The sequence below is a fragment of the Glandiceps talaboti genome, chromosome 10 (assembly GCF_964340395.1).
Source record: "Glandiceps talaboti chromosome 10, keGlaTala1.1, whole genome shotgun sequence".
NCBI classification, from domain to species: Eukaryota; Metazoa; Hemichordata; class Enteropneusta; family Spengelidae; genus Glandiceps; species Glandiceps talaboti.
This window is the reverse complement of record NC_135558.1, coordinates 7,303,195-7,315,161: the sequence shown is the minus strand read 5'-3', so window position 1 is coordinate 7,315,161 and position 11,967 is coordinate 7,303,195. Positions and strand designations below refer to the sequence as shown.

The following is an 11,967-nucleotide window of genomic DNA, read 5'->3' as shown; positions in this document are numbered from 1 at the left end:
GCACACGTGAAACTCGTAGTAGTTCAGGGAATCGCGACGAAGTCTCAACCCATGAAAGTACTGATACTTCCGATTCAAACGATACAGTACGTTCAAATCGGACCCCTGCGCGACATCCCATTGATTATGATAGTGACAGTTTAGCTGGAGAAAATGAATATGTTGGTGATGACACGTATTATCGTATAGAAAAGATTTTACGCGGACGATACAAAAATGGCATTTTAGAATATCTGATAAAATGGGAGGGATACCCTAATTCAGACAATTCATGGATTCCAAGGGATTACTTGAATGAAGTTGCCCTTCAATCTTTACGCGACAATCCAGTTGTCATTACGGGTAAGTCACGCCCAACTTAATAGCAAACCAAAGGTTGTTGCTAGGAACCGCCGAGTTTACAGATATGGCTCATAATGTCTTCTTTATCTTAACATTGTTTCTGTTACGATATTTATTGTTTCAATATTGCAGCCCAAGTTGTATCTGCACTTTATGGCTATGCTTCAGGTGTGCACTGTTTACATAACATTATATTTGTCTTCATATATTAAACTAAAGTGTGTTCACCGATTCACCGACGTATGCACAAAATTGTTGTCATAACTCATAATTGTCAACCTTGTATCCAACCGCATCGTGTACTTACTTTTATCATTCTTTTCATTCTTGGAGTTGCTTTGATGAATATTCTGTTTGATAGAGTTTACTTAGTATATTTTTTGCTGGGGTTCTTTACTATAGTATGTTTGAGTGCATAGTATGATTGAGTGAGTGTTTGTACAGTCTGGCCTGACGCTGTATAATTGTGATGTTATGATCGGGAAATATTCGTTTATTGGCAACTCATCAGACATAAAACTCTTTAAAGGTAATTTGTTTATTTTCATCTGCGTGTGTATTATTTCATAATATTTCAATACATTAGTTCCAACGTCTTAATGATCAGAGGCGCATGTGTTCCTTTTCATGTTTCTAGCTTCCATTTCATTTATGTGTTTGTTCATTTCATGCTTTCATATGTCTGCTGAACTTCAAGTGAAATAGAGTTGTTCATTTGTTGTTTTTTTTCATTTGTGGCAATACTGTTTATTTGTTGAGCTCAATATCTTGAGTATGTTTACCACCTCTATGTGAAGAAGGTTCCCTTTGTTTGATAGTTTGATTTGGATTATTTGGTTATCTCTGTCGACAAAGTTTCAAGTTCAAATAATTATTATTCTTTGTTAGATAGCGGGTGTGTTTCAATTAGGTGCTGACAGGTATATATAGTTTTGAGTTACGTTAAAGTTGGCATTTTCGACTGTGTTCGAGTACTACCGACTTACATGTACAGTCAGAAGGTTCCTTGGCAAACCACTTCAGTCCTGGACGCAGGACAATGTTTTATTGTTTACCTAGGGACAAGCATGCATTATTTCTGTAGATTGGTTAGTTTACGTTTGTTTACTCTTCTCAAGAATAATACGTATATGTGACACACAGTGAAGTGGGTTAAATAATATTACGAAATACATATTGCGATAGGGCCCTCTGACACTCCATAGGTTATTTACAGAGTGTTTATGGGTTGACACAGTCCATTGACATTTGCACATTACTTAGTGTGATATAGATATGTATTTAATGACGTAGCTATTGACGTTGACTGTGACTATTTTCATGATAAGAATCCTCTATGGTTTATAATAGGGTGCGTTTGATGTCGTCCTTGAACATATATGCAATAAGACGGCATCATCTCCCCGCCACTTGCGACATTACGTAACCTTTATGGCTTGCGAATATTGCAAATTTATACTATGCTTTGATGCGATAAAACTTAGTGATAATGCGTGAGATATATTGTCTTAGACTGGCATACTGACAACCGATTATCATTTAGATACTCTTTATTATATGATAGCTTATTAGGTATGATATGTTTACATTTTATTCTTTTATTCGACTCCTTTTACATATATTATTACATATACCGGAGCAACAATTACTCATTTTGACTTTGATCTGAGATTTTTTCCAATCATTAATTTTAGCTGTTTTTATCAGTTCAACGTAATTATTAGAATATTCTGTCAAAGTTGGAGTTATTTTTTAAGTGATACATTTTACTTATCTGGTGATTTGAAGTTGGGCACTTTACTGCTTTTTGATTGTTTTGTTGTTACATGGTACTACAAGCAATTTATTTGACTATATTTAGTTAAGTCACATGATAACTGATTCAATTTTGATTTACAACAATGTTGCATTACTACTCTAGTATTTTATTTCAAGTATTGCATATGAATTTTAGATTCATTTTTTTAACATTTCACTTTCTTTACTTTATATTTCTTAGTTAGACAAGATGGTACGATATTTTTCGCGAGGAGAAATGTCAATCATTTATGTTGAAGCGAGGGCGCTTCACAGTGAAGGTGGGCGCTGTGTTACGAGTCACATATCTAAAATATATCCATTTAGGACATTTTGGTAAATTTTCTATATGAACTCTAAATTGAAGTCAAAAAGCATTTAAACTTTGTACATACAGTGACATTCCGTTGCGTAACAACATAGGTCCTTGACATCTCAACATCGCTATTTCGTACCAGGTACAATTGAACTGTCAACAAGTTTTATTATGACATGACTATTTTATGGTCTTTGAGATATGAACTTGTATTACTAATCTAGAGAAGGTGATTGGATATTAAATCTCGGATGATGTTTTTCATCATAAGACTTAAGAATACGTCATACTCTAAGAATAGAGATTTTGTGTAAACTTGGAAATGTATTTAAGTTGGGTTTTTAGCCCATCTCGAGAGAGGAGAGGCGGAGACGGAGAGTGGTCATGTAATAAAATCAACCAAGTGGTTAGCTTGGTGTTCGTTGAACCAGATACGTATGTTTCGTTGTGAGTTCTACTCAACACAATCCAAGTCGGTACGGTACCTCGTAGAAGAGATGGTTTGAGAAGAAACCAGTTGGTCGGCTAATTCAACGTTATAGTCTTAAATGGAACAGACTGACGATTGGAACAGCAGTGCGAGTGAGTACTTCCCCGTTTGAACATTAAATATCGATAAACTGCACAGTTAGCCGATCAACAGCGTTTCACAAGCAAGTAGTCTGTGGCATCGAATCTCTTTCAAAGTAGTACCATCAAAGCCGCTGATAGCTCTAGGCTGCATGGGTATGGGTATCATTGGTGATATTTTCATGGTGGCAGGCTAACAATATATTTGCATAGCATTGTAATTGTACTCTGGCCTTGTGTCTAGTCATAGACCTTCCACCCACCCTTGGTGGAGGGTCTGGTCTAGTGTACGTGTCAAGACGTTGTACGTAAGATGACGCCCTCACAGTCGATTTGTTCCATACAGTCCCCAGCTGTGAATGATAACGTAGCACTTGTCTATATATAATAGACACTCTGCATAGACCCTCCACCTACGTAAAGTAATGCATGCATAGAAAGCCTTTCCAAGTCGGTATTTTTACATGCCCCACCAGATGTCATTAAAATACATGATGCTAACAGTTGGGAATTGAACAGGTTAAGAGTGCAGTGGATGTAAATGAAATCAATTTTGATAGTGTATAACATTTATCAATCTCAAGTTGTTCGGTTAGAGGTCCAGTACTGGTATACTAGATAACAACATAACTTGGGTGGCTTTCGACGTCAAGATGAATTGTTAGCTTTTGTCGAACACATGGTTTTCATTTCCTCAACTTCAATCGACCTGATGTTAGGGAGCTTTCAGTATTTACAGGGGGGGGGGGGGGTTCACATTTTACAAACCTGTTCTTGGAGGAGGATCATATTCTTTCCATTACAATGTTTGGGGGAGGGTCACATTTTACAATCCGTAGTTTTGTGACCAAATTGATGATTCAATTATTGTCAATTTGTTTTTGTGTGTTTTGAGATGTAAAAGTGAGATGAGCACTCAACATTTAGTTTTACGAATACTTTACATGCCAAAATACAAAAATAAAAATACTATGTTGTGAGAAAATTGTTTAATAAAACGATGCATTTTGTTGAGTGTACCATTTCACCTTATCACTCATACTGTCCGTGAATGTTGTTAAAATATGATGGTGATGGTAGCAGTGATGATGATGATGATATGATGATGATGATGATGATGATGATGATGATGATGATGATGATGATGATGATGATGATGATGATGATGATGATGATGATGATGATGATGATGATGATTTAGTTTTGAATGTCATAGAGAACACGGACAGTGATACATGTACTGACTCATGTAGTACCAGTGACACTGATAATGGCAATACTGAAGGTGAAGGTGATGACTATGACAATGATATCAGGGAACTTTTGCAAGTGACCAGATCAGGCAGAGTATGCACAACATGGAAAGCACGTTTTAGATACTAACTAGATTGTGTATGATTATAAGAGAAAGGTAACTGGCCAGTTTGTCATATTGATTAACGTTCAGTATATACAATTGTCATGGGGAGGGTCGTGTTTTACAAAATGGGACAAAGGGGAGGGTCACTTTTACCAAGATAAATTAGCCAGAGATATTAGTGCGTTACCAAGCATATGGAAACTCCTTTTCACTGACTGGAGATTGGCATATGCATACTACTTCGGACCGGCCATTGGTTCATGGTATAGACTGCAAGGACCCGCATCATGGAAAGGGGCAAGGGATGCCATCCTTATTATTACATGGACTAAACTATTTTCACACCTCATCCAGTTTACCAATAAAGAGAGAGACGTGGAAGACTTTCATTTGGAGAAAAGAAGGATGTGTCGAATTAATTCAGAACTATATATGTATGATTACATATAACAATTTAATAAAGAAACAATTTCTTTATTTTTTTAACAAAACTAAAGCTTGGATGGATATTGCATTGATACTATTTTTACATACAATGGTCAGCATATTGAGTAATGTTAGCCGACTGTCAGTGGAACAGTTTTGTTCGTTGTTTGCGTGACTATTGCTAATAAATACACATCTCTGTAGCAATACCACAGGGTCTCATTGTCTCTGTTTCTTTCCCTTTTACAAATAGTTCACAACCAGATGTTAACTAAATACCTACTGTGAGGTAAATTCGTAAATTTTATTGTTTGGTACACAGTGCTATATGTATTGTCCAGGATAAGATATTGTCAGGTTTAGACAGACAGACACACACACACACACACACACACACACACACACACACACACACACACACACACACACACACACACACACACACACACACACTCGCTCGTGTTGTCTCGCAATAGAGCCCCCAGCGGTGAAAGTCGGGGTAACCGAGACTATCGGCCTGCGAGTCGACGCACATATCGACACTCATATGTCCTTCTCTGACCTCAGAGTGACGTCATTCTTTCACTTGGTCTACACCGGAAAAGCAGGTGAACGATACGCCTCACTAGTAATCATAACAGACGTCTTCATCCCGTCTCAATACGAGTCTTAACTAAAAGGAACCACGATGGACCCTGATGTGGAGCACAACAAGAAACGTGTAGCAGTCATTGGAGCCGGGGTTAGCGGTTTAGTAGCTATAAAAAGCTGTGTAGAAGAAGGCCTTATACCAGTATGTTTTGAGCAACACGACAACAAAGGTTAGTTAAATGTTGAAGTCACTTCCAGGCTCAGTGGAGTACTTTTTGATTTTTAGATGTCATTATCTATAATTACACCTATATTCGCAGGGTTTTGAAAGTCTCTATCATCGACAAGACAAGGCCAAATGGAGTTCAATTCATGCAGTCGTGCAGCTAGTGTGTATTCGATTAGGCTCTATGATCATTGCACGTAATTGTAGCCTGTAAAATCCGACATTCGTGTCACGTAGTCAGCTACCTCGTCTTGCTGCTCGACGTTCGGGTGAGGGCTTGCCCGAACGTCTAGCTAATGTCCATTTTCAGACTTCACATTTGATTGAGATGACATATGGCTGTGGGTTGGGCCATGTATTCACACACACACACACACACACACACACACACACACACACACACACACACACACACACACACACACACACACACATATATATATATGTGTGTGTGTGTGTGTGTGTGTGTTAATACATTCAATAACCCATGACCTCTATAATGCTAATGGTCTATAATAGTAATGTCCAATATCACATGATGATAACAAACTACTAACTATTATGTGTTATCAGTTTATGGTAATTGTGAGTTTGATGAATGTGTAGACGTTATCATTGACACATTTCTGTTAAGGCATTTTTACAAGTCCCTCCTTAAGCTGAATGTGATGCATGAAAAAATTAGCTATTGTCCTCTGTTTGTGCTTGTCTGCAATGCAGTTCTCTGATTGGCAGTTATTTATATCCCTGAAATGCAGAGATTACTTTTGCTAGACCTCGGATGTTCCATCCTCGATAGCGATGTTCGGTCGTGTGCCGTATTGTATCGGAAGAACATCCGAGGTCTAGCAGCTAGACTATCAGCTACCATGACACAGACATTTGTCAAAATGAAATAAACCATTGCAATATATGCAGACATGTGGCGGGTGCCCCAAGGCTGGGCAGATGCCGGTGTTTCCATGTCTGCCTCTTAATGTGCAAGGAACTATGATTCAATTGTCTTCAACTGTAGCATTTGGTGTGCAGTTTCTTATATATTTAATATAATTTATGCAAAATTAAGTATATTGCGAAGATAACAACAGGCGTGGATAGGTAAGTAGATAGACATTCGAAAGATACATGTGCAAATATGCCTAGCAACAATTAAGACCACACCCATAGTAAAAGTAGAGCTTTGGTAAAATGGTTGGGGAGGCAAGTGATACACATTCATCAAAAGTAAACAAAAATGCCTAGCAACAAGAACATGCCCATAGCAACAATAAAATGATGGTATTTATTGCAAAGATATAAGCAAGGATAGCAGTGAACTATAGTAGTGAACAATTTTTACAACTCCTAGAATGAAGATATTTCTTTTCAAGCCATTAGCTAATAATGATGATGGGAGATACGTTTTGTTGGGAAGTTTTTTACTAGGTTTAAAGGTTATGGTTGCCTGGGAATCGCAACACTTAACCACTATGGTTATTCTTAATTGTTGCAGAGTTGAACTGTTTCTAGAAATTCTAATTTATGCAACATCAGAGATTCACCTTGTCTATCTCCTGCACCATTTATGTAACAAAAAAAATGTATAAATATAAAAACCCAGAGGCACTATTTCGATCTCTAGGTCACCTGTTTATATTGCCATGCAACTTGATTGAGATGTTACTGAGGTTGTTAAATTGTGGCAAGACTTACATAAAAACCTATGACAAAATATACTAATTGTTCTTGAAATTAACGTTTCGGTTAAAAGACTGTCCTGGAACGTTTGTAGCTGATGGTCCAATAATGATATTCTTATAATAAATAAATGCCTTAAGTGGCAGAATCTTGTTCATAGTATTGTATATTCAATATAAACATATGATTTCCATGGATGGTTTGGTAGGATCATTGTCAGTAACTTGCAGAGAATAAACATAGAGATATGAAAACGTAATATGCAACACATAACATTACCCTACATACTTTCTTTAGGTGGTGTTTGGTATTACACGCCAGAGCTTAGACCCGGTCAAATTGGAGCAGTGTACCGGTCTGTTATCACCAACGTGTCCAAGGAGTTGCTTGGCTTCTCCGATTTTCGATTTCCAAAGGAAGCACCGTTATTTCCAACCAATACCAAAATATATTCATACCTGAAGGATTATTCAAGACATTTCGGTCTCGAAAAATATATAAATTACAACCGACGCGTTATGAAAATAAACCCTTCTCCTGATCACAACATGTCTGGGAAGTGGGATGTTGAAGTTCAAGATTGCAAAAACGATAATGTCCAGATAGAAACTTTTGACTTTGTGATGATGTGTACCAGTGGATTTGGCGAGGTCTACACTCCAACAATACCTGGATTTGAAGATTTTCAAGGAATGTCTTTGCATGCAAACTCATATCGAGAACCTGACCGCTTTAGAGGGAAATCAGTCATTGTTGTTGGTATGTGGTATGGCCGATGTTAGTGTAGTTTTTCAGAAAAATTAAGGAACTTTTAAGAGCGCCAAAACAGACAGACATGTACAGACGTACACGGATAGAGACGGTGAGAGACGGTGACTGAGACATGTAGTTAGGCAGGCAGACTGACGGACACATGTAGAGAATGTAATCATACGTACGAGAGTTGTGGTGTGGTATATTACAGTAACTGTTGATGTTAATTGCCAGATCCGTATGCTCTGGCCCTCAGGTAAACCGTAGGTATAGCAATGAGGAGAGGATATTTGCCAACCCGGCACAACTACCACGCACAAACAAAACACAAAAGCATGACTATAGTGTATGGATTAAGGTTTTACAATCCGATCCCTATGATACGATTTGAGTTTTTTGCACGTGTGTCACGTCTAACTAGCCATATTTCTGCCTCCTTTTGCCATTCCAGGTGCTTCTCACACAGCTGGAGAATTATCCTGTGAGTTAGGACGAAATCATTGTGCAAAGGTAATAGTTTTCAAAACCTATGTATGATTCCAAACAGTGCTGACTTTTTGCTTATTTGACAGTCCTGTAACATTCTCCAATGATTGCCACATGAGTTTTCCTATTCAGTGTAACGTGATTGAATATACTAGGTATATTTTACAGATAACATATCATATATATTTAAACAAAAGTTTTCAATATTTTCACAGTCAATATACAAGCAAATCATTCACGGTTGATTTTTTATGTAGAACTTAATATAATTTGCATAAGTTTCATACAGCTGAACGTTCCAAATCTACTATGTGGACTCATACAGAGGAGGATAGTTTACATCTGTTGATATAAATTGTTTGGTCTCTTTGACAGGTATACATGAGTGTACGCAATGGTACGATCATATCTCCACGTCTCACCAAATCTGGCTGGCCTTATGGAATGCTTATAACAAACAGAGCATATTTGACTTTTCTTGGCATATTTCGAAATCGTATTATGTCAGATCACTATGGAGATAATGGCCGTTTTGGATTAGCGGTTAGTATAGATACATCTCCAAATCTCACACTGGTATTTTGTCTATGATTTATTGTACTATTCTAAGTTGCTGAGATTAAATATTCATAAAAGATGCAAATATGTTCCTTCATTAAACAGCATAAAGTTTTGCACCTTCCTTTAAAAGACAACACATTGTTTATTTCAAGTAGTAATTCGTTCCTGGAATAATTTGCACTGTGTACTTTATACATGTCATATCTTACAGCCAAGGGACCCAAACAAACCAATTTCCTTCATGTCCAACGATGACATGCAAACTAGTATTGCAGCAGGTCATGTGACAATCATACCAGAAATATCACAATTTACCAAAAATGGTGTAATATTATCAGATGGACGTGTTCTAGCTGATATCGACGTCGTTATATTTGCCACTGGATATTCCATCGCCTATAAGGCACTTGATGAAGCTGAAGTATTTGGTAAGCATACATTGTCCTTTGTATATGATACATTTATTTCCTGGCAATGGGCCTCGGGACTGTAGTAGTCATCTATTACCCCAAGGGCTGATATGCAGCAAATATGCCAGGCAATATATGCTCTTATAATACCTTTCCTTCACCATATAGGGACTAAATAATGATGAAAACGTTAATTTTTTGTCATATACAGACAAAAAGGGTTTCCTGAAGCTTTACAAATACATCATACCTGTTGACTTGAAACACCCTAGCCTCGCTATCATTGGTGTATTGCAGACATTCATACCATCAACTTGGAACACATTGGAATTACAAGCACGGTGGAGTGCACGAGTTTTCAGTAAATGTCTTAGCCTTCCAGATAAAAGTAAAATGATAAAGGATATTCAGAGAAGACCCTTAATCACAAGACATTACAAAGTGGTAAGTAAGATAATCTTAAATACTTTGTCACGTGATAATTACGTAATACAATATATACATTATCTAGCCCGTTTGTTTCTTGTTGTTTTTTGGATTCAGTACTTATCGTGACATTTTCAGACATACTCTGTGTGTGTGTGTGTGTGTGTGTTGTGTGTATGTCTGCTGTCTGTGTGTTTGTCTATGTGACTGTAGTAGTGTATGATATATAGTTCATATTTTATAGGAATTAGACATTTTCCCAAATCTACATTACTTATATACTCACGTGCACGTGTCTACCTATACCCACCTACCATCCACCCACCCACTCACCCACCCAAGCACTCATGCATACACATACATACATACATACATACATACATACATACATACATACATACACACACACGCACGCACGCACGCACGCACACACACACACACACACACACATACATACATACATACATACATACATACATACATACATGACCTGGTTAAGAGGCTGTCTGTTTGCTTTAATCTGAATTCGAAGATATCATCACTCATGATCTTCCGATTCAAAACAAGCGGATAGAAAAATAATTGAACTTATTTTCTTAATGTTTAATGTAGTTGGAATGCACACTGTACCAAGATGAATTAGCGAGAGATATTGGTGCATTACCAAGCATATGGAAACTCCTTTTCACTGACTGGAGATTAGCATATGCATACTACTTCGGACCGGCCATTGGTTCATGGTATAGACTGCAAGGACCCGCATCATGGAAAGGGGCAAGGGATGCCATCCTTAATACATGGGCTAAAACTATTTTCGCACTTAATCCAGTTCCCAAATAAAGAGAGAGACATGGAAGGATGTGTCGAGTTAATTCAGAACTATACTGATGTCAACTGGATGTATGATTACATGTAACAATTTAAATAAAGAAACAATTTCTCTATTTTTTTGACAAAACTAAAGCTTGGATGGATATTGCATTGATACTATTTTTTACATACAATGGTCAGCATATTGAGTAATGTTGTCAGTGACTGTCAGTGAAAAAGTTTTGTTTGTTGTTTCCGTGACTATTGCTAATAAATAATTAAATAATATTATATACTAATTTTTGTAATAATCGAGTTTATTTGAATATTAACCACCCTACGTGGAGTAGTTTGTTATGCTAAGGTCAAAAAAGGGGGTCATTTTATGAACATCTGTTGCCATGGTAACCAAAATCACCATAATATGTTAATCATTTTTCCAAAATTTGACATAAAACATTGAAAAAAGAGACAATACAGTGAAAAAATGTCCTTGTATTAGACATGTATGAGTTAGTGCTACCTGGTGTAACATAAATTGTATAAAATTGGATAGCTGTTTCCATGGAAACATACGGTAGACGTGAAAAATAAGTTTTCATTACATACACATACATCTCACAAATAACTAATTATCTTTTTATTTGCACATTGACCCCACTACCAAGGGTAGTTTGTCATGCTGAGTTCAAAAAAGTGGTCATTTAATGAACGTCAGTTGACATGGTAACCAAAATAACCATATTATGTGACTTTTTGGAAAATTAGACATGAAACACTTTAAAAAATTCAAATTTAGGAAAAAACATCATTGCTGTTGGCATGCACTGGTTGATGATATCTGGTGTAACAAAGTTTCATGATTTTTGAATTATCTGTATTAAACTTAAGCAATTCTAAAACTCTAAAATCGCCAGAATAAATTGTAAATACCTAAAATACCAGCAGTCCTTGAGAATTCCATCTACGCAGCTAGGTTCAGTCTTTTATCACAAAATCTTCAAAGTAAGTGTACACATACATTTGAGTACAAGTTTACATGATTGTTGACTCCATACTGTATATTATTGTTTGTACTTGGATTTTATCCAACAAAATATCGTCTGCTTTAAATTCTCCAACTCAACTGAGTTACAACACAATGTGCGTATATGTGTACGTACGTATTTCCGGGTCCCAGTGACACATGCCAAATTCAAATGATAAGGACACTGAA

At 36.8% G+C, this 11,967-nt stretch overlaps 1 protein-coding gene across 1 annotated transcript; it reads left to right on the top strand.

Annotated features, from left to right (window-relative positions):
* The first annotated feature begins 5,386 nt into the window (after nucleotides 1–5,386).
* Nucleotides 5,387–11,013, top strand: LOC144441091 (dimethylaniline monooxygenase [N-oxide-forming] 2-like). Its single transcript, XM_078130620.1, has 7 exons — nucleotides 5,387–5,632; nucleotides 7,603–8,064; nucleotides 8,510–8,568; nucleotides 8,920–9,087; nucleotides 9,317–9,533; nucleotides 9,727–9,959; nucleotides 10,554–11,013. The coding sequence occupies exons 1-7, from the start codon at nucleotides 5,500–5,502 to the stop codon at nucleotides 10,779–10,781; spliced, it is 1,500 nt and encodes a 499-aa protein (XP_077986746.1). The 5' UTR covers nucleotides 5,387–5,499; the 3' UTR covers nucleotides 10,782–11,013.
* Nucleotides 11,014–11,967: the final 954 nt, after the last annotated feature.

Coding starts and splice junctions, on each gene's coding strand:
- LOC144441091 (XM_078130620.1), top strand. CDS start 5,500: ATGGACCCTGATGTGGAGCACAACAAGAAACGTGTAGCAGTCATTGGA. Junction 9,088..9,316: donor ATGGCCGTTTTGGATTAGCG/GTTAGTATAGAT, acceptor CATATCTTACAG/CCAAGGGACCCAAACAAACC. Junction 9,534..9,726: donor TGATGAAGCTGAAGTATTTG/GTAAGCATACAT, acceptor TGTCATATACAG/ACAAAAAGGGTTTCCTGAAG.